Source organism: Physeter macrocephalus, chromosome 5 (assembly GCF_002837175.3).
Source record: "Physeter macrocephalus isolate SW-GA chromosome 5, ASM283717v5, whole genome shotgun sequence".
NCBI classification, from domain to species: Eukaryota; Metazoa; Chordata; class Mammalia; order Artiodactyla; family Physeteridae; genus Physeter; species Physeter macrocephalus.
Genome location: NC_041218.1, coordinates 93,883,240 through 93,907,224, shown reverse-complemented (window position 1 = coordinate 93,907,224; position 23,985 = coordinate 93,883,240). Strand labels below are relative to the sequence as shown.

The 23,985-nt window shown below is 40.3% G+C and overlaps 1 protein-coding gene across 1 annotated transcript in view; it reads left to right on the top strand.

Annotated features, from left to right (window-relative positions):
• NRCAM (neuronal cell adhesion molecule) overlaps positions 1 to 23,985 on the top strand; it is a 320,145-nt gene that overhangs the window by 216,876 nt on the left and 79,284 nt on the right. Inside the window, exons 4-7 of the mRNA XM_024115099.3 lie at positions 13,127 to 13,180; positions 14,037 to 14,240; positions 19,283 to 19,388; positions 21,297 to 21,493. Coding sequence (XP_023970867.1) covers positions 14,132 to 14,240; positions 19,283 to 19,388; positions 21,297 to 21,493 — 412 coding nt within the window. The 5' untranslated portion in view covers positions 13,127 to 13,180; positions 14,037 to 14,131. The remainder of the gene's footprint in view (positions 1 to 13,126; positions 13,181 to 14,036; positions 14,241 to 19,282; positions 19,389 to 21,296; positions 21,494 to 23,985) is intronic.

Below are 23,985 nucleotides of genomic sequence, written 5' to 3'. Positions count from 1 at the left end.
TTCATTTTTTTGTTGGCTGTATAATATTCTGTGGTATATATATATATATATATATATATATATATATATATATATATATATATATATATATATATATATACCACATCTTCTTTATCCATTCATCTGTCAGTGGACATTTAGGTTGTTTCCGTGTCTTTGCTATTGTGAATAGTGCTGCTATGAATATAGAGGTGCTTGTATTTTTTTTGAATTAGAGTTTTTGTCTTTTCCAGATATATGCCCAGGAGTGGGATTGCAGGATCATATGCAAGCTCTATTTTTAGTTTTTTGAAGAACCTCCATACTGTTTTCCATAGTGGCTCTACCAACTTACATTCCCACCAACAGTGTAGAAGGGCTCCCTTCTCTGCCTGGAGTATTCTTGTTATTCTTCCAAGGCAGAGTTCAGCTCTTCATACTGACGTCTTTCTCCTTCCCTCTTGAACAGAATTGGTTGCATCCTACTTCCTGCTGCTAGTGAAGAACATACCACGTTGTTTTACATTTGGTTACGTTCTCCTAAAGCACACTTCCCTCTCCCAAGCCCAGATTTGAGCACATCAGGGACATGAATTATGTCGAACAGACGTAAGATAAAAGGTACCATCTTAACCATTTGTAAGTGTACACTTCAGTGGAATTAAGTGCATTCACGTTGTTATGCAACCATTATCACCATCCATCTCCAGAACGTTTTTCATCTTGCACAACTGAACCTCTGTGCCCATTAAATAATAACTCTCCATTCCCCTCTTCCCCCAGCCTTTAGCACACTCAGAAATGCATGCAGGATAACTTGTCTCCATTCAAACCCTCCCTCTCAATGGAAACCAAGAATACACCTTTCAAACATGGCTGTTGTTTTCTAGTGCTTATTTGTCTGTCTGACAGCTTAATCCAGTTTGCCAAGTCTGTACATAAGAACTAGGTCTCTTGAACTAGTTAAATGTAGGGACAGAGAAAAAAATGCGAATATATATATCCTGTTCTTATAACCAACTTTGATAAAACTCAGAAGTTAACCCGGAGCTGCTATTGAGTATTGACAGATCTGCTGGAGCAATTTCTAGAAGGGTAGTTAGGCCTTCTGAAAACAAAAACAAAATCTTTTTTTTCTCTACAAAACTTAGCAGAGAAGTTGGAGGCCAACAAATAAAGTTTTGTACTCCGGCAAAGGCCTAGAACACCCTTTTCAAAAATTCTTGAAGTAGACAAAAACCTAAACTTTGAAAGCTTTCCTCAGACAGGCTAACTGGACATAATTTAAGGTGCTGCCCTTGGCCTAGTGAGGTTGGGCAAAGGGGGGCCCGATGTTTACCAACTTAATCCTGAGCCCGCTGACTCGGCAGGGAGAGAAAGGACTTTCAAGTTTCTTCTGCCCATGACTGGGTGGCCCCTACACTCACACCCAATACCCAGTGAAAGCCATATCCAGCTGTTCTCTTCTGCTCTGGGAATGTCTCTGGGGTCCCTTGGTCTCCAGCCTTATTCTTGGTGGTCTCCCTTGGTATCCTGCCTGTTACCTCTTTCCTGATTGCATCCTTTACCCAGCCCCTTCACTCCTACAGTCTGTCGGCTGCTCTGCCAACCTTTCGAATTCCCGCCTCCAAAAGATGTTCAACTTGGCTCCCCTGGACACAAGGATCCAGCAAGTGACGCCCAGACCCAGAAGCCACAGCCCAGCGTCCGCCGAGAGCCCCGAAGCTCGCTCCTCTCTGAGAAAGCACTGGGCACAGACGAGCCTTACCTGCTTCCACCCTCCTGCCCGTTTGTTTGAGAGAGTACTCATTTCTGCATTCCCGCCTTGCCTACCTTTATCAGATCCAATAACCAGCAGCCTTGTGGAATCCGACGCCTAGCTCTCTTTTTTTCCCTGTTTTTTTTTTTTTTTTCCTTCTGCTGTGGTATCTCAATGGCTGTACTGCTGGTGGGTACTTTATTAGATTCCACTTACATTATAGCAGGTGCAGCTCTCGTAATTCTGAGTAGGGCTGAAAGAGACCTTAGAGGTAGTCAAAGCATGAGCCCTTGAAGAGGGGCTTCTGTGTAAATGTTTTCCTTCAGATAGTTACGATTCCTTACCTGTGCTTAAAAATTTTATTTTTCATAGGTATTTTTCTGCCCACCTTCTTTATGAATTACCACAATTTCCAAACAAAAAAGTGATAATAATAATAATGTAACTTGGAAATTTCTAACAGCTGCAGCATTTCTTCTTTTATTGCCTTGTCTTTGTCCTCCTGTCTCACTTTTTCTTCTTAACTTCCCAACTCTCTTTCCGGAAAGCCACAAATATTTGTCTTTAGGAACTCAGTTTACCTACAAAAATTTTGTTCATGAACTACTCAGCTGAAGAGCTGCAAAGAGGCTGTAATTCTAGGTTTAAGGTTCCTATTAACCAACTTTGATGAAAACCAGAGGCTTTTCTCTTCTGATTCTTCCAGGGAGCTGGAAACTTGGACCAAGAATGGTTTCCTCTGGATGATGCTTCTAACCTGCTCTTTGAGTTGTTATTTCTTCCACACCATAGCAATGAAATTCCATATTCTATGAAGTCCCTGTAAGTCGTGATAGAAATAGAATATGACCTTTCTATAGAAAACGTGGTTCCTGAGAAGGCACACAAACAGAATATTCTAGAGCTTTGACCCTTGGCTTGATTGAATCGCACATTGCAGAGAACAGTGTTTCTAACATTCACGCTTTTGTGTGCTTTGCTTCTATAGAGAATATGGACTCCTGAGGACTCCTGAGGAGCTAATATTTAACTTCCTGGGGACTGAATTCTATTCTAAATGCCAGAGGGAGGATGCTCTTTGAAGTAAATCTCACAAATTCTCTTCGAAGCAAATGATCACTTCCTGATTTTGTTTAATAAATGCAGGTTTTCACATAGCCTGTTTAAAGAAAATTCAATGTTCCAGGAATTAAATATGAATTACCCCCCTGTTTAGCTGGTAAATCCTTTGTAGTAGAAAATGCATATCCGCAAGTGGCTGGGATTTGTTCTTTATATAAAACAGCCTCTAGCTGGAATGAAGGATTTCCAGCTATTTAGTTTATGATAATACACCTTCCCCAGCACTGATAACAAGTGGAAAACACAATTCTTCATGTCATGTCAGACTCCATTTCTCATTTTCACAGTCCCGTTGTGATTATACAGAGCCTGGATACCTTAGCAAAATGCAGCTTGAAATGTTACTGTGAAGATTATAGTCATCTGTGACATGGCAGGAGGGACAGCCTTTGGACTTGATCAATCTGGGCATTCTGCCTGCTCAACCCCGTGCCCAGGCCCATGGCTGGGGGAAACCCAAGTTACGGGAAAGACTGGTTCAGAAATGCAGCCGGACGGAAGGCAGAGGAGATGGTTGCAGCCAGCCAGCACCCACACAGCCCTTGCGTACCACCATCATCCCGCCCCCTGGCTGAACACTGAGAGGAAACAGTACAGCGGCCCTCCTGTAGCCTGTGACTTCTGAAACTCTTTCCAGGAAGGCACCTTCAGATTGACTGTGAACCAAGCATGCTCTCTGTGGCAGAGATAGTGGTGCTCCAGAGATATTCACAGGCACTGGACATTTCCCAGAATCCCCTGTGGTTGGAGTCATTGACTCCCTCCGGTCCATGGGTGGTGAGCCAAAGACGTGACGTCACCTCTGGGTGGTGGCAGTTAAGAGCAGGAGAACACGGGGACGCTGGAAGCCACGTATTGAGATGGCAGCCTTACAAAATGGCGGAGCCTCTGTCAGCCTAGAGCAGAGCCCCTTGTCCACCCACACCGGACATTTGCAAGAGTGAGGTATAAACTGTACTGTGCTAAGTGCTGAGACCTCTGGGTTAATTTCTGCCAGCGGTTTAGGCTAATTCTCTCTCTAGCTCCTTCTTCTCCCCATCCTCCCAACTCAGGCCATTAGGAGAAGAGCACATTGAGATCTTGACCCCTGCCATGCATCTCCGCCCTGAATGGCTCATACCATTTCGCAAGAATAACAGTTTGTAAATGCTGGCTTCTTATCTTTGACATATGACATAATTTTTTTTAAGTGACTAGCCTGCCAAGGCATTCCTGAATGCTGTTATCTACTATTAAATGGCTGCCATGTTGCCATGTGTTGTTTACTTGACAAATAGGTAAGGTAGAGCCCATGTAGAATATTAATATCCTGCATGGCCTTTTCTGCTGGAGGTTTTAATAAAGTGTTTCTGATCCTTACATCTTTTCAGTGATATTTATAGAAATCTCCATCTACAAGAAGATAAATAGAGCCAGAACTTGTTTCGGTGACTTGACAAATGTTTCTGAATATATAACGATCGAGGCCCATATTCAGAATTAAATTTCCATTTCTCAGACTTCACCTTTAGAGCAGTTCCCTACTTTCCATTTTTAAAAATTGGAACTTTGTTTCTGTTTCATAATCTGAAGGAAATCACCTGGGAAGCGGACCTTGTGATAAAGGAAGAGACCTGTCTCTAAGGCCTGCCTTTCCCCTTCTCCTTCCCCTTTTCTTCAATTCCCTGTTTAGTAGGTGAGTGCATAGGTGCAAGTAGAAGCTGAGATTGAGCACTGGAAAATTCTGGTCTGATTCATGAAGATGGGAAGGTAGGAGCTACACAGGGCTCCCTCTCACCCTGTCCTCTAGCTTAATTTTTGCTTTTCCGCGTTAGAAATAGATTGATATAATCCCTAAGACTCTAAATTAGACATGATCCACAATTATTTTAGTGTAAAAAGTTTTGTTTGATGTCAGTAGTAACTATTTTCTATTTACTGAGTACAAGTTTTGTATGAGAAATATAACTTAAGTCTGTGTCCTTTGGCTGAACCAACATATATACAAGGAAGTATATCTAGGAAAAAACAAAATGATAGATCATTTTAGAGGGAATACCGACATCACCAGACTATTCATTTAGGATTGCTGTGGCTCCAGCCATGATCTTGTTAAGAAGATCCGTGCATCTGAATCATCAGAACTCTTAAAAGGGCAAATTAGCATCTTTCTGGCTGCAAGAAATAGCCGATCTGAGTTTATCTTACTTAATTGTTTCAGGTATCTGTGGCTACATAACACATCACCTCCCAATTTTGTGGCTTGAAACAATTGATTATTTTTTGTAATTCTGAGGGTTTGTTAACCCTCAGATGATTGGCATCTGGTTGTTCTGTTCTCAGATGGTTCTTCTGTTGCGTACAGTTGAACAAGTCACTTACTCAGCTGATTTTAGCTGGGAGCTCAGTAGGGCCCAAAAAGTCCAAGATGATCTTTCATCTCCCCAAGGTCTCTTTCTACTCTTTCCTCTCACCATACATAGTCTAGCTAAGCTTCCCAGAGGGAACATGACAAGGGGGAAGCCCAGTGTGCAAATGCTCATCATACCTCTGCTTGCATAATCCTTGCTAAAATCCCATTGGCCAAAGCATGTCCCATGGCCAAGGCCGGAGCCATAGTGAGAAGGGACTACACAAAGGGACACGTGCTGGAGGAGTGCTTCCTGTGGACCCCGATGTGACAGTCTACCTAACACGTTAGCGAAGGCTCGTTTTAGAGTTCACACAATGGAAGAAAGACAGGAAGACCTTTCAACCGCAAGCACTATTGTGGCGAACCTCATAGAGAATTGGAACATTGTTTGGGACGCCAGGAGTTTGAGAGACCTGGTGATCACAGTGCAGGTGGAGCAAGTCCTTGTCCTCACCTGCCAGGCACCCCGCCAATGCCGTGGGCACTCAGCGACTGTCTGCTTCTACGGATCTTGTTGCTGTCTATTGCTTCATGCTGCTCGGGGCACCTCCCATGCCCCGCCTACTCACGGTTTCCCATGCTGCCTTTCCTCTGTGTCATCTTTGGCCTTTGTTCCTGCTCCAAACTGTTGACTCATTCTTTCTGCCTCATATGCATGCTCCCCATGAGAAAGGAATTTACTGCCACTTCGTTGGTCACTCTCCAGCCCTCTAAAATAGCCAAGTCATCTCACAGGCTCTACATAACCTTTGGTCAGACACCCACGCCTGATTCTTCTAGCCCCGGTCAGGATGGTGGCGTCGGTGCAAAAAGACAGACTGTGAACATGGCAAGCATTGAGGGAATAGTCTCCTCTCTGATCTGTTTAGCTAATTGCGATTGGATTCAGAAGTGGGGGTGAGGAAGGCGTCCTTTGAGAGGCCCTAGTCCCTTTCTCTCTTACTCCGCCCATCCTTCCTTTTCTCGTCAGCTCTCTCACCCCGAAGCCGATTCTGACAACTGTCATCAGATAATTGGCTGGACAAGCGTGGGACAGGTGCCACCCTTGGTCATGGTCGCCATTAGCCTCACCCATATGGACTTTTCAATAAGCATGCTTTATCCTTTGTTTTAGATCTCTCAGTTAATCATCCTTTACTGTTTCCTTTCTTGTAATTGCTGTGCTAATTTAAGGAGGTGTGAAAAAGCCCGTATCCAAATAATTTCGTGTGTTGCAAAAGACTAGATTTTATTGAAAGACGTGGCTGTTTTTGATGATCTAACTTCAATGGCAAAAGGGCTTTAAAATTGTTTTCTATATCCAAGCGGTCCTTAAAATACTGTGTTATGTATGTTTTTAGGCCTCTTCATGCATGAAATATCCCTAGAATAAGTCACAAAACGGTGTTAGTAACCCTTCCAGGGGAGAAACTGGGTTGTTGGGCTGCTTACTTTGAATTATATGGTCTTTTGTACCTTATGAATGTTGTACCATGTGCATGTATATTGCCTACTTTTTTTTTTTTTTTTTTTTTTTTTTTGGCGGTACATGGGCCTCTCACTGCTGTGGCCTCTCCCGTCGCGGAGCACAGGCTCCGGATGCACAGGCTCAGCGGCCATGGCTCACGGGCCCAGCCGCTCTGCGGCATGCAGGATTCTCCCGGACCGGGGCACGAACCCGCGTCCCCTGCATCCGCAGGCGGACTCAACCACTGCGCCACCAGGGAAGCCCTATATTGCCTACTTTCTTTGAGGCATTTTAAATATTTTTATTTTTAGTTTTTAGTTTTTAAAATTTTTGTGGTTCCCTTTTTGTTTTAAATTGATGAATAGTTGATTTACAGTGTTGTAGGTATCCAGCAAAGTGATTCAGATAAATATAAATTTATATTCTTTTTTCAGATTCTTTTCCATTATAAGTTATTATAAGATATTGAATATAGTTCCCTATGCTATACAGTAGGTCCTTATTAGTTATCTATTTTATATATAGTTGTGTTTACCTGTCAATCACAAATTCCCAATTTATCCCTCCCCACCTTTCCCCTTTGGTAGCCGTAAGTTTGTTTTCTATGTCTGTGAGTCTATTTCTGTTTTGTAAGTAAGTCCATTTGTACCATTTTTTTAGATTCCACATAGAAGTGATATCATATGATATTTGTCTGTTTCTATCTGAGTTACTTCACTTAGTATGATAATCTCTAGTCCATCCATGTTGCTGCATGGATGGCATTCATTCTTTTTTATGGCTCAGTAATATTCCATTGTATATATGTACCACATCTTCTTTATCCATTAGTCTGTCAATGGACATTTAGGTTGCTTCCATGTCTTGGCTACTGTGAATAGTTCTGCTGTGAACATTGGGGTACATGTATCTTTTCGAATTACACTTTTTGTCTTTTCCAGATATATGCCCAGGAGTAGGATTATTGGATCATATGATGACTCTATTTTTAGTGTTTTAAGAAACCTCCATATTGCTCTCCATAGTTACATTGCCTACTTTTAAAATTAACTTTCTAAAAGTGTGTCTTGCCTACAATGTCCTAGCTTGTGGTTCCTTTCAAAGGCCAGGGCCAGCATGTGGTACAATTCCAGCAGGCCCTGTTCACATGCCATCCAGTGTGAAGGGGCCCCTGAAGTTGTGCTCTGGGCCACACTGGGAAGATCTTCTGTAGATATTCACAAACCATTAGCACTTTGTTTTTTAACATCAGTGACTGAACTTGGTAATTCTGTTTGCTTATTGGCTGAATGCAGAATAAGAGGATATGAGAAGAAGGGCAATGCTAGGGCTTCTCAGGGTGTGGCAGGCTGAAAGCTCTAGAACTTTTCGGAAGAACTGGAGCTCTGGGTCTGTCACTTCACATACCTTGTGTGTGCCCTTAAGCAAATGACTTTACCATCCTGCATCTCAGGTTCCTTACCAGTAAACTGGGAAATGAAATAGAGTTTCCCTTTTGGGGTTATTGGCAAGATGAGATAAATTAATACATGGAACAAACTCAGAGTGATTCCTGGCACATAGAAGGTCTCAATGAATAGTGGACACCATGATGGGTTTTCTCCTTGTCTGTTTAATGGGTATAATACCTGCTTTCCTATTTTCTGTGATTTTTATGAATACCAAATAACATAATCAGAGTGCTCTGAGGAATGGAGATTTGAGCTTTTATCAAGATGTATCCTGTCATCTATTATTTGGTTAAAAAACATCTATTAATTATTCACCTTTCCTTCGGTACTATTCCAGGTTCTAGCTACCAGATTCCTTGTAGAATCTCTATTATGGGACATCCCTTTGGTCTAGGAGGGAATTAGAAACGTCTTCCTTTGCTTCACAAAGTTTGCCTTGTTATTTGAAGAGATCGTTACAATCTCTAGAGTCACATAATCCCAAACTACTGTTTTCTAAGGCGCATTCCTGGTAGTGGAGTTGTGTAGATTTGTGTTCATGACTTTGTTCATGTGTTAATTATACGAAGTCTTTGTCCATTTCTCTCTAATCTTCCTTCCATAGTCTCAGACTCACAACCAGTGATTGACGAGCACACGCACAGGCTAGGAATGGGCGTTAGTGTGCTTATTCCTTTTGGTAAATGTTTAACAAAATATAAAAAGTAACCATCCCAGTAGTACTCAGCCGTAAAAAAGAGTGAAATAATGCCATTTGCAGCAACACGGATGGACCTAGAGACTGTCCTACTGAGAGAAGTAAGTCAGACAGAGAAAGACAGATATATAATATCACTTATATGTGGAATCTAAAATATCACACAAATGAACTTATTTACAAAACATAAACAGATTCATAGACATAGACAACAGACTTGCGGTTACCAAAGGGGAAAGGGGTTGGGGGAGGGATAAATTAGGAGTTTGGGATTAGCAGATACAAACTACTATATATAAAATAGATAAATAACAGGGTCCTACTGTATAGCACAGGACACTATATTTAACGTCCTGTAATAAACCATAATGGAAAATATATATATATATATATACACATATACATGTATATTGATATATAACAATCACTTTGCTGTACATCAGAAACTAACACAACATTGTAAATCAACTATATCTCAATTAAAAAGAAAAGTAACCATCCCGAGTTGATAGCTGAAAAACGCCTTTCACAGTCAAGATGATGCCACTTCCAGTGAGCTATCCACTCAGTGAGACCAGCCGCTGAGGGCTCACCCGAGCAATAATTAGTGTGCCAAAGGGCATTCAGTCACATAAGCATCTTTGTTTACTGGCTTAGAGAGTAGATCGTGTTACACTGTGCACTCAGCATTGAACCACCCATGTTGGGAAGCTGAAAAGTACGGACAGGCTAGAATGAAGTGGTAAGTAATGCATGGCCTTCTGGTTCTAGTGGAGAGCTGCTATATTTTTTTTATTCAAATAATTTCAGTTTTCACTAGAGAAAAACAAAGATTTTCTTTTCTTTCTAATGACAAGACTTCTTAAGCAACAAGAGAGCTATGTTTCTTGGGCTTAATCTGAATCCTTTGTCAAAACCTTAGGTTTTTCTTTTAAAATATATGGTAAAAATGTGAAGCAACATGTGCTGTATGGTTTAATATGAATTTTAGGCAAAAGAAGTACGGAAATCTTGAATTGCGTTTCTTTCCTAATGATAAAAAGTTTACTACAAGAGGGAGAGTTTTTTTTTCCTTCTGTGAAGAGATTCTTTTTTTTTTTTTTTAATATATTTGGTTGCACCAGGTCTTAGTTGCAACAGGCAGGCTTACTTAGTTGCAGCATGCATGTGGGATCTAGTTCCCTAACCAGGGATCAAACCCCCGCCTCCTGCATTGGGAGCACAGAGTCTTAACCACTGCGCCAACAGGGAAGTCCCTTTGTTAAGAGATTCTGTAGGTAATACATGAAAAGTTGATTTGAACGGAGTGAAATGAAGTGAAATAGTAAAAGGCTTTGCTCTTTATCATTACTCTGGGTTATTTTAACAATATATGTGGTTTTAAATATCAGGATGATTTATATTCTGAAGATGAACCTATCATTTGCCTCATTCAAGCATGCTTTAAAATGTCTGTGGCAAATATTTTTTGAAAATCGTAAGCTATATTGTGGTAACATGCCCTCTAGCCTTGACTAAACAAGATGCTGCTATTTCAAATGGAGGTTTCATTCATTTTAATGTCATTGCATTAACCATTTAGTTTTAGTTCACAATTCTCATGTAAGAGACAATGACCATCATTTTTCCAAGGTAAACTAAAAGACAGGTGGGCTCCTGGCAGGGCAGGGTGCTGACATAGGTACTCCGAGGGCAGAAGCAATGTTCTTTCTTTGTGAGACTTGCAAAGCCCATCACTCTTCAAGAGAGAAAGCTCAGTTTTCTGTAGCTGTATTTGATTTTCACTGTGACTGAGTGCCGGGGACCTAATGGTGTCCTTGGGTGTTGGGTTATTCACCTGTGATGGCATTCATAGGAGAAGTCGGTGATTTTCCATGAGCAGGATTTGGAGGGTGGGCTGGGCCATTGCTTTGTCCTCCCCAAACAGAATCTACACTGGAGATGATTTTGTGGCTGTTGGTTTAAATGAACTTACAGCTCTGAAGAGAGACCACATCTTCCTTTCCTGTAGTTCATGACCTCCTCTCACTGTGAAGATTTACTCATGTCTCTTTAAGTAAGTGTTGTTTCCGTTTTTCTTAAGATTTTTATTTTTTTCTTTATATAACACTGTGATTTAATGTGGAATATTTTACTCCGTCTATATTCTGAAAAGGCAAAGCAGGTTGAATGATACTTTCTTTTATATGACGTTGTCTCATTGTTTTCTCTGTTCTGAAGGATGCATAGTTAAGGCATCCAGGCAAAGTAAATAATGAAGGAAGAATTTGGAAATTGTATGTAGTTGCTTAAGATCTTACGGGCATTACAATTTCTTAGTACATCTGGGAGAGAAGGCGAGGGGAGGGGAGAGAAGGCGAGGGTTAGGGGAGAGAAGGCGAGGGGAGGGGAGAGAAGGTGAGGGGAGGGGAGAGAAGGCGAGGGGAGGGCTCTTAGTACATCTTTTAGAAAGTGTTTTAGTTCTCTGGCGTTAAGGCATCCAGGCAAAGTAAATAATGAAGGAAGAATTTGGAAATTGTATGTAGTTGCTTAAGATCTTACGGGCATTACAATTTCTTAGTACATCTTTTAGAAAGTGTTTTAGTTCTCTGGCGTCTGTTCAGAAAGCTAGGCACTTAAATTGAATAAACTTAGCGTGACACACAAATCAGGCAGGTATGCCTTTTGTTTTCTTGGTGCTTGGTTCTGTCGTTTTCCCTCAGTATGTGTAGTATGTAACATTGACTTGTTTTAGTGCCATTTATGTTAATTTTCCTTGAAGCTTATGTGTAAATTCACAATTAGCGTTTCAACAACAAAAAAAAACCTCGAGAGACCTAAGTAAATTCGATTAAATGGTATAGATCTGCTTTGCATGCACAGAAAGACAGTCTGGTTTATATTTTGGTTAGAAATGGTTGGGCGAGCTTTTCTACCGGCCTCTCGATGTTTAATGGTCATGATCGTTTATATATTATAATATGGAAAGACAAATTTCCTGGATCTTAAATGAAACCACACAGTATGGATGTTTCATGCACAAAATAATATTTATATATGTATAATGTCTATGTTTAGCATAATTTTTGTATTTGTTTAGCAAGAAATGTCCAACTATAATTTTAATCAGGTTCAAATCAGAACTCAGCTGCTAGCTGAGTTTAAAACACATGTAAAACATGTGTTTTACATGTTGTCAGCATTGTTTCATTTTTCTTTTATACATTTAAGCTCTCCTCCATACACAGACATGATATGCCAACTAATTTGACCATATTGACAAGAGTTTGGTCTTTAAGCCAAGTAGTGTAAATATAAATATAGCCTCAGGCAGGTTGTGGTCCGAGTGCCTATCTGAATACAACCTCACCTTTCCCCTTTTTCCCCCCTTCACTTTTTTTCTACCAATATTTATTTACTCCCTACCATGTGCCAGACACTGTGATGAGCTCTGGGGATACAGTGGGGAACAGGAAAGATGTGGTCCCTACCCTTCGAGGTTTCCAGTTCAGTGGGAAAGATGGACATTTTAAAAATACACGATTACACCAGTAACTAAGCTGTAAGAACAATCTTCGTGTATAATAATGACATCCCTACCTTCTCAAGAGAGCCATTGGTCACTCACACTTCTCTTTATTAATGAGAAGATGTGATTAAACCCGTCATTCCAGGTAGAGGTCTGTTGTAGGACAGAGGTCTGTATTCTGTGTGCTCATGTTCTCTTGCACTTTCATGTGCAAGGCATACTATCTTGCACATAGGAGAGGAATACAAAGATGGGAGAGGCTCAATCTTTGCCTGAAGGAGTAGGGGAGAGAGTATGCATACCCCCAAAAAAGTCTATCACTGTGTCTACCTGTATACTATATGTGATGAATAAAACATCATTTCAAGGATTCTCAGAGAGTGAAACGCCTTCTAGTTTGAGTGATCAGCTCATGTTGGGTTGGCCAAAAAGTTCGTTCGGGTTTTTCCGTAAGATGGCACCAAAAACCCGAACGAACTTTTTGGCCAACCTAATAAACGCTCTATAAGGAAATCCAGTGGACATTGTTGAGGAAATATGGTGGAGAGGGCATTCCAGGTAAAAGGAATAGAATAAACCAAGGCAAGAAGTTAGGAAAATTCAAAGCGTAGTGAAGGATTGACCCAAGAAGGAAAAGCAGAATCAGACAATCAAACAAAAAAGAATACTTACATGGTGATAGAGGGAAATGAGGTTGGTGGGATAAATTGAGACCAGGTCATTCAAGTTTTTATATTACTTATTTAAGGATATCTTTTTTTTTTTTTTCAGTGTACATCTCCTAAGAATAAAGCTATTGTCTTTATTTTCTTATGCAACCACGGTGTAAGTATCAAATTTAGAAAGTGTAATTTTGATACAGAGTCAAATATAGAGTCAATTGGCACATCTTGCCAATTGCCTCAGTAATTTTCTTTTTTTTTTTTTTTTTTAACATCTTTATTGGAGTATAACTGTTTTACAATAGTGTGTTGGTTTCTCCTTTACAACAAAGTGAATCAGTTATACATATACATATGTTCCCATATCTCTTTATTTAAGGATATCTTGAACTTTAATCGGGTAGGTCCCATGGGACTACTCCCAGTACGTAACCAAAGACCCTTAGGAAAACTAATCAGCACTGTTTAGGAGGGTGACTGCAGTGAGGGAGACCTGGAACTCAGAGCCCAGGCATAGCTGTTGCCACGGCCTAGGTAGGAGATGGAGAAGGCCAGAATTCTTGGTGGTAAATCAGAATTCAACCGGTACATCAGTGTTTGGGGTTTGAAGCAAATTGGCAACCATGCCCTGAACTTTCCCAGAGGTGATCTCTAGAAAGGAGAACCATTAGGCCTCCCCTTCAAAGGCACACCTTCTAACCGATTTATAAGCCAAGTTTTCCTGATCTGTTAGGAACATGGTAGCCTCTAATATAAAGCAGATATTTAAAATGGAAAAACCAGAAGGATGGCAAAGTTGGCAGATTTTGCTTGACGTCCCTACAAATATGTCTGACCTAATTTTAGCTGATTTATACATAAGTGATTCTCCCAGTCTTCAGAGTGAAATATTTACAAGTTAGAATTCCATTTAGAGTTCATGTATAATACAGAACTGATTTTCTGTGCTGCCGATTTCCTCTCTTCATGTCCTCCTTTTTAAAAAAATGCACTATAATTCTTCTCCTATCCTTTTCCAGTTTCCTGCATGAGACTTATTTAAACGTTGCACACACATCTTTTGTGAAAGAAGAAAAGGAAATTCAGCTTGTGGGGCTCAGCGGGAGTTCAGCTAATGCAGCTTAAAATAATGATGCCGAAAAAGAAGCACTTATCTGCAGGCAGAGCACCCCTGATACTCTTCCTGTGCCAGATGCTTAGTGCACTGGAAGTCCCTCTTGATCGTAAGTATTAACGTTGGAAAGCTGTTCGGCCCGGGAGTCAGACCCTCCCCAGCATTTACCATCACTCTGAACCGTGTGGATGGAGGAGATGTCCGTGTGATCCTGAAAAGTGAATCAAAACTAATTTGGCTTTTACCTTCAGCACCCTGTGTTTATAAAGAATCAGGCCCTAGAAATGGCCATTGAATCGGTCAGACACATTGTCCCCTCCCTGTCATTATCTTTCCCTCCCCTCAGGTGCTTTTGGTGTACCGTGGGGGGGCTGACCAGAGAAGGAGTGAATTGTGAGCTGCCCTTATCCTCCCAACAGGCAACTCTTTACAGAAGCCGTCCCGCAAGAAAACTATGGGAATCGCTTTAAAATGATCACAGAGACACACCCCCCCAGCCCCCCTTATCCTGTCCCCGAATCTCCACCTTCTTTCTTCATACGCTAAGAGTGAAAAGATCATCTCTCAGCCAACCCCACGCCCCTCTGTTTCCCCAAACTACCCACGGCTCGTGTCTCTGGATTCAGACAAGGCAAAATTCACTTTTGAGTTTTGGATCTTAAATATGAGTTTAGAGCTAGGAAATAGATCTTATCTAGAGCCTAGTGAAAGGTCTTTGTTTTCAAAACGGTGATCAAAGACCAAGATGGCAATGTTGAGAATAAAACAAGTCTTCGGCAAAATTACTGTTTAAAATGGAGCAAGTAACAGCTACTATAGGAGCCCACCCTTTCCTGAATAAAGTACTGAATATACTGCACTCTCCCTGGGCTGGGTGGCCCGTTTGTAAGAAATAAAGATAATGCTAGGTGCCAACGGGTCACTTTTCCTGCAACGGAAAGCAGAATTTGAAATCTGGACTGTTACTGTACTTCTGAATTGATTTCTTCTTCATCCCTAATCAGCATGACCTCTTTAAATCCATTAGCTTCTTGAATAGAACATCTGTTTGGCGAGCTTTCCAAGGTACAAGGAAGGTACACTTTCCCGGGGCGATTCAATTGTTGGGATGTCAATTTTTTTTTTTTTTTTTTTTTTTTTTTGCCAAAGAGGTTGCAACTGCTAGTGGGAATACAATTAAGAAGAGATGTGATTGGCCCCGTACTTTTCTGTGCATCTTTAGTCTAAAGTGTAAGAAAATGCAACATTCTCCTTCTTTTCAAAAGATGTTCAGTGACCTTAATTTCAGTTAAAAAAAAAAAAAAGAGAGATATGATTGGTTAAGCCCATTGGAGTTGGAATGCCTAAGTAAGCATTCGCCCTAATGGATGTGTAGAAGAAAGAGCATTTGAGAGAAATGCTTTTGTTCTCTCTTCTGTTAAATACATTCCCCTTTAATCTGACTGCTGCGTCTTACAATCAGAGGGAAACAGTCACCTCCGGCTAACTCAGTTATTGCTGCTCATGGAGAAAAGCAGAACCGTGATGAAAAGAAAGTCACAGGCAACCCAGGCGCTCCTGCATTAACCTTTGCGAGTGGTAATGACAGGCGGCACAGCAGAATCATGTGACTTGCATGCTAAGGGAATTTCTTCCCTGCCCCTATTGCTTATCCCCCCTTTCCATGAGCTGCTCCTTGGGGTGGGTACTAGCAAACCCTGGGTGACTGAGGAATTCTGAAGCGGAAACATGCTCACAGTCTGAAAAGTGCAATTCCTGACTTGGCGATTAACCGTAGAAATATAAAAATCTCAAATCAGTGTTGGATTTGGCTTGGATGGAGCACTGTCACCGTAGCGATGTCCCATTGTTAGGTATTATCACCGTGTGCGTGGTGATGTCTGGGATAATAGGATCAGACACAACACAGTATGTGACAACTCAGATTAATTGTAGATTTCAGCTGTTTTTCCAATTGAATGTAATTACTTGTCCAGCACCACACGTATGGAATGGAATTAGCCATTCCTATTCCTGGCAGAATCATTTTTTGGCCTACAGCATCCCTTTTGTTCTTCCATGTGTGTATGTAGAAAGGTCTGCTTCAGGAATAAACAAAACCTTTAATGGGAGTTTCTTTCTCTCGCTACTTCACAACCTCCACCTTTGCTCTACTGGTTTTTTAGGTCAAGTAAAATAGGCAAGATGCCCCTTTTATCATCAGGGTGCTAATGTTCTTATTACTAACACCTGGTTTTCTTTAATCCTGTTTGCCCACTCACCTGCTGATATTGATGGGGAAAAAGCAAAACTTCTTGAAGACTGTAAGTGTCTTTCTGTCACTACCAGGCAGTGTGAAAATTTGACTGTGTCTTTGTTTTTGAATGAATGCTGTGAATCAAAACGCACGATTTTGTTTTCGTGACTAACGTCTTTTTAAGCGTGTGTGTTTACTGTGGCTAATCATTGCCTTTAAATTCCAAGAAGCAGGTTTAATGTATTCCTTGCATGAATTCTGAAGGCTCAGGTATTACTGTCTTTCTTTTACCAATATTCTGGGCTACTAACTTCTGAGCTTTGTTCACATCTGATGTAACTCAGTGAGAAAATTCACAAAATTTGAAGAGAATGTCTGGTTCTAAATGCTATTAAAGGCTTGCTGGAATAAAAACATGTCTTTGGGTATGTATAGGAGGTGGGTGCATGAAAATGCTTCACCCGAGTTCGCTCTCAAACTTCTTCAACCTGTAGGACTGGGTAGACTAGTGTTTCTAAGTGTCATCAGTATAATGGCCCAGAGAATTTGAGTATTGTTTTGATGTGTGCAAAAGACAGGTATCCCCATTCACATCGTGCTCTAATCAAAAACCGCTGCCTCTGACAGTGGGGCAACATCTGTCATCTACCTAAAAAAGTAGTTTTCAGGCATTTGAAAAATTCTCTGATATTAGATTAGCCAGGAAAATTATACCAAATCACCTTTTCCCCTTATTACTTCAAAGCCCTTGTTAGTTGCCAGATGACCTAAGCATGGTTCAGAGAGGTACATCTAGGTGGTGAACTCCTAGCAGTATGCGTGACAGCTAAACCAGCTCTGTTACAGACACATGAATAGAAGTTCTGGGTCTGCAGCCATCACCCTTGCACCTCCGTCACTTACAGAAAAGCACAAAGAATTGGACTGAGTCACTCCTAAAAAGCCCCCTACCCACCACCTATGCCCACCAGTCCCTGAGTGGGAAATTCTAGGCTTCTTTCCATCATCCCAAACTCTCTACTCCCGAAGCCTGAAGGATCGCTCCAAAGTGAAGCTGGCCTAATTAAAAATGATTATGATAGTAATTTAAATATAGCTAACATCACTGAACCATTACAGGACTGGAATGTACTAAGAATTTTACACAACTTATTTTATTTAATTTTCCCAGCAACCCTAGGAGGTAGATACTACTTTTCCTCTATGGAAACGAGGGCTTACGGAAGTTAAGAAACTTGCTTGAAGTCTCACAGCTGGTAAGAAATAGACAGACTAGTTCTTAACGACTAGCCCAAACTGTTAACCAGCTTTGGTAACTGCCGGCTAGAAGAATGAGTGTCCTGTGAACAGTGCTAGAGGCTGGAAGAGCCGCTGGCTAAGGAGGATGAGGAAGGGACGGATCTTGCTAAAGGAGTTGAAATTGACGCTCTGCAGTATCCCGCAGTTAATAGGTGCACAATAAATGATGGCAATTAAGAGTTTCATTTTTTATCTATATTTTAGGTGTTATTTGGATGTTTAGTAAGAGATGTCTGGTGAGCAGCCCCGAGACTGCAGACAAAGCAAGAGAAGAGATCCATGTTTACAGATTTATAAGGCACTGAACATGGAAATGATCAATTTAGCCCTGGCAACAATTCACCGCAGGAAAGAAAGACAAAAGCTGAGGACGATTATTAAGCTTTGGGAAATACTTGATTGACAGGTGGAAGAAGTTTCACAAAGGAAGCACAGAGCATAGGCGGAGAGGAAAGGGATGATCCAGAATATGAAAAATGATCCAGATAAGTCTTTACATGGTAAAGATGTCCTGTACATTGTAAGATGTTTAGCAGCATCCCTGGCCTCTACCCACCAGATGCCAGGACCACCCCCATCCCAGTGGTGACAACCAAAATGGACTCTGGACGTGGCCAGATGTCCCCCAAGGACTGGGGGCAAATTGCCCCTGGTTGGGAACCACTGGTCTGTGTAAACAGCTCTCCTTCGAGTTGTGCAAGGCAGTGGCTTCCACCAGGAGAGTTCGCTTCTCTTCTCTGCTTTGTGCCTTCCTGGTCAAGCTATTTTGCTGCTCTGAGCAACAAAAGAAGTTGAAATGGATTATTTCTCCAGTCCCTTCCTGTTCTACACTCTGCGATTCTGATTTCACAAGAAGGAAGACGTGGTAATCTTAGAGTGACCTGAACATCAAATGTCCACGTACCATCTTTTTTCAGATTCAGTTGCTGCAGATCAGAACAGTTTCTCCCTACATTTTGATAATAAATGATCAGATAACACTTCGAAGAGTGAAATGAGAATATTGTTTCCTAAAACAGAGAGCTTCCCAATTCAATTTCTCTTCTAAAGAAGTTTGTTTTGTCTTTGTTCCTAGTAGCTACCTACCTCCTGGCTCTAATAAGACATGTCTCAAGTCTCTAATTTTAACCATCTTTTTCACGTTAGCTTCTCAAATGTATTTGTTACCAATGTATTAATTTACATGAGCCCAGTAATGAACCACAAGTCAATAACTCTTTCCCAAGAAAGATGCAAATTTACCTCCTAACTTAAATTTCATTGAAAGGCATCATTTGAATCAAAGCTATCAGAGAAATTTCTCATTGTTACATCAGAAATGAAACTATCTTAATATTAAGCTTATATTGGTCATTATTTTCCCAGACTTTCAGTGTGAGAAAATGGGCTTTATGAGCACATATAAAGTTACCAAAAGGGAGTTATGCCTTGACTCCAAAATTTTAGGAGTCTTTTAGCTAAAAATCTGCTGAGGGGGTGTGTTACCACAGTGGAAATTACTGAAAACATTTGGAGCATATTTAGTCTAGGGTAAGTGATTTTGATATAGAAAAAAGTGATTGCTATTATGATTAAATGATTTATTTCTTTACATTGTTCTTCTTTCTACCATTAAGTGGTACAACCTCCAACCATTACTCAACAGTCTCCAAAAGATTACATTATTGACCCACGGGAGAATATTGTAATCCAGTGTGAGGCCAAAGGGAAACCTCCTCCAAGGTGGGTGTGCTTTCTGCTGTTATAATACTGATAATAAGCATCAATATTCATGTTGAAGTCAATTTCGGGTCCTGCATATTATTAAAGTATCATTTGTAGGTTCATTGTTTTGTCTCTCTGCTTAATTAAATTCAGTTGGTTCTTCTTAAAAACCCAGATGGTTGCATTTCCATACTGATAGCTTTCTGTGATATGCTAAAAAATTGTGGAAAGATGTGGAAAGAGCCTTCTGATGGCCTTATGACACGGGCAGATTCCTTCTCTATGGGCCTCAGTTTACAGATAAATGTAAAATAAAGAAGTTGAAGTTGACAACTTCGAAGATCTCTCCTAGCTCTCTACAAGTCTATAAAATAGGCCCAAGTGGTTTTCCAAACATGGCAGTGTTCAGCACTCAGGATTCTCCATATGCACCTTGGCGTGAGCACTGTACAGCCTTTTAGAGTTGCGAGAGACATTAGACATTATCTGGTCCAACCAGTATATCTTATAGATGGGGAACTGATGCCCAGTAACGCTAGGTTAACCTGTCCAAGGTCCCACAGCTCCTTAGTGGATGATCCGTAACTTGTCCAGTAATATGTGGAAATTCTGGAGAATTGGATTATTATTTTTGAGAGATAAGGTGTATTTTTTTAAGTTATAAAGAAGGGAAATTTTCTCAATATTTTATTTCCACGTTTGTCTATGACCAGCCTTATTAATCTATCACAGACTGGCACCGGAGAAAAAAATTACCAAAGTATATCAAAAACTTCCATCAAAGGTTAGCTTCAAAACAGTCTCTTCTGTCGTATTATTAGACACCCCCGAGCACTCAGGCCCTAATGTGATGTCCTTTGATGACACCCCTTTTAGTTTAACATTTAATTAATACCTCCTGTAACTCTCTGTTAGGCAGGGTTTCTCCACCTCAGCTCTGTTGATATTTTGGGCTGGACAGTTTTTTGCTGTGGAGACAAGAGCTTTCCTGTGCCTTGTGGGATACTTTGCAGCATCCCTGGCCTCTACCTACGATAAGCCAGCAGCAGCCAACACCGCTGTCCCCTACCCTAGGAGTTGTGACCACTCCTGCTGTAAGGATAAGCAGTGGGAAAGGAAATCCAGGAGGGCTTGGAAATCATGGGAAAGTTTAGAGATTCATGCTTTTGTTAAGAGCATGGCCATTGTTGATGTGTGACCAGTTATCAAGTATTTGATTACTTGGGCACTGAGACTTGTATATAAGGCAGGCAGTCTTTTACGTAAATAAAACTGAAAAAGAAGACTTTCGGTTGACAATTTGAAATACTTCCTAAGAAATTTACAAAAGTCATCTCTAGAATTAAAAATTCTCGAAATATATTCGATATACAATGATCACTTTTAATGACCGACCCTTAAAACACCATTGAACTCATGTTTCTTCCTCTCCTCCCAGCTCATACTTTGCATTTTGGTAACTTGACACTGGTCTTATCACTTTTAAACACACACATATATTCGTACTTGTGAAGGCCTTTCTTCTTACACTTCAGCCCAAAGCAAATCTTAATATGCAGGTTATCAATTCTGTGAACAATGGAGTTTACAATAAAAATGCTAATAAAGCTCTAAGAGAGTGCCTCGGAGACCCACTTCCTATATTTTCTTTGAAAAATGACAGGCAATTTGTATGCATGATTTCTTTATTGAGTCAGATTTTGGTTAGTTCTAATGAAGACATGTACCTTAGTATGTATGGCCGGCACTTTTTTCTAAGTCAAAATTCAATGAAACATTTTAGGTATGGAGCCTATTGCTCTTTTACTGAATACTAAAATCTAATCACTATTTAGAAATCCAGAAAACTGCTAGGAATTTGTTAGAGAGGAAATAATCCTGTTTTTCTGGGCTGTAAACAAGCTTAATCCTTTGTGCGTTGGGCAGTTTCTCCTGGACCCGAAATGGGACTCATTTCGACATAGATAAAGACCCTCTTGTCACCATGAAGTCTGGCTCGGGAACCCTCACAGTCAACATCATGAGCGAGGGGAAAGCAGAGACCTATGAAGGAGTTTATCAGTGTACAGCCAGGAACGAACGCGGGGCTGCAATTTCTAATAACATTGTCATCCGTCCATCCAGTAAGTCGGACCTGTTCACCAAACAGGACCCTTTTTAAAGTATAGCTCCAACCCCAGCATCTGTTACTCCATCTAAATACCATTACAAGAAAGCAATGGCATTGATTTCAATACTCTGAAAATCATCACCCCTTTCCACTTGACCTCAATTCCTCAGCCTAATGCTTTGTCAACCCAATATGTCTTTTGTACAAGTCCAGAGTAAAACACCAGGGGTAAGAAAAGTGTATTTTTCCTCAAATTGATCTAATCATTAATTTCTCATGAATCTTATATATAAGCATACTCCAAACAGCCAGATGGAAATAAATTAGATATGAAATGGGTAATTGAGGTCTAAGTGTTATTTCTTTAAGTGTTTTTTTAATTGAAGTATGGTTGACGTACAATATTATAAGTTACAGGTGTACAATTTTTTAATGTTATACTCCATTTATAGATATTATAAAATATTGGCTTTTTCCCCCATGTTGTACAATATATCCTTGTAGCTTATTTTTTTTTAACATCTTTATTGGAGTGTAATTGCTTTACAATGGTGTGTTAGTTTCTGCTTTACAACAAACTGAATCAGCTATACATATATCCCCATATCTCCTCCCTCTTGCATGTCCGTCCCACCTTCCTTATCCCACCCCTCTAGGTGGTCACAAAGCACCGAGTTAATCTCCCTGTGCTATGCAACTGCTTCCCACTAGCTATCTATTTTACATTTGGTAGTGTATATATGTCCGTATATATACTACCACTCTCTCACTTTGTCACAGCTTACCCTTCCCCGTCCCCGTGTCCTCAAGTCCATTCTATAGTAGGTCTGCATCTTTATTCCCGTCTTGCCCGTAGCTTCCTCATGACCTTTTCTTTTTTTTTTTAGATTCCATATATATGTGTTAGCAAATGGTATTTTTCTCTTTCTGACTTACTTCACTCTGTAGGACAGACTCTAGGTCCATTCACCTCACTACAAATAACTCAAGGCTGTATCAATTTACATTCCCACCACCAGTGCAAGAGTGTTCCCTATTCTCCACACCCTCTCCAGCATTTATTGTTTGTAGATATTTTGATGATGCCCATTCTGACTGGTGTAAGGTGATACCTCATTATAGTTTTGATTTACATTTCTCTAATGATTAGTGATGTTGAGCATCCTTTCATGTGTTTGTTGCCAATCTGTTTATCTTCTTTGGAGAAATGTCCATTTAGGTCTTCTGGCCATTTTTGGATTGGGTTGTTTTTTTGATATGGAGCTGCATAAATTTTGGAGATTAATCCTTTGTCCTGTTCCATTGATCTATATTTCTGTTTTTGTGCCAGTACCATACTGTTTTGATTACTGTAGCTTTGTAGTATAGTCTGAAGTCCAGGAGCCTGATTCCTCCAGCTCTGTTTTTCTTTCTCAAATTGCTTTGGCTATTCGGGGTCTTTTGTATTTCCATACACATTGTGAAATTTTTTGTTCTGTTTCTGTGAAAAATGCCATTGGTAGTTTGATAGGGATTGCATTGAATCTGTAGATTGCTTTGGGTAGTAGAGTCATTTTCACAATATTGATTCTTGCAATCCAAGAACATGGTTATCTCTCCATCTGTTTGTGTCATCTTTGATTTCTTTCATCAGTGTCTTATAGTTTTCTGAGTATACGTCTTTTACCTCCTTAGGTAGGTTTATTCCTAGGTATTTTATCCTTTTCGTTGCAATGGTAAATGGGAGTGTTTCCTTAATTTCTCTTTCAGATTTTTCATCATTAGTGTATAGGAATGCAAGAGATTTCTGTGTGTTAACTTTGTATCCTGCTACTTTACCAAATTCATTGATTAGCTCTAGTAGTTTTCTGGTAGCAACTTTAGGATTCTCTATGTATAGTGTCATGTCATCTACAAACAGTGACAGCTTTACTTTTTCTTTCCGATTTGGATTCCTTTTATTTCTTTTTCTTCTCTGATTGTTGTGGCTAAAATTTCCAAAACTATGTTGAATAATAGTGGTGAGAGTGGACAAAATTGTCTTGTTCCTGATCTTAGAGGAAAGGGTTTCAGTTTTTCACCATTGAGAATGATGTTGGCTGAGGGTTTGTCATATATGGCCCTTATTAAGTTGAGGTAAGTTCCCTCTATGCCTACTTTCTGGAGGGTTTTTATCATAAATGGGTGTTGAATTTTGTGAAAAGCTTTTTCTTCATCTATTGAGATGATCATATGGGTTTTCTCCTTCAATTTGTTGTTATGGTTTATAACATTGATTGATTCGTGTATATAGAAGAATCCTTGCATTCCTGAGATAAACCCCACTTGATCATGGTGTATGATCCTTTTAATGTGCTGTTGGATTCTGTTTGCTAGTATTTTGTTGAGGAGTTTTGCATCTATGTTCGTCAGTGATATTGGCCTTTAGTTTTCTTTTTTTGTAGTTTCTTTGTCTGGTTTTGGTATCAGGGTGATGGTGGCCTCATAGAATGAGTTTGGGAGTGTTCTTCCCTCTGCTATATTTTG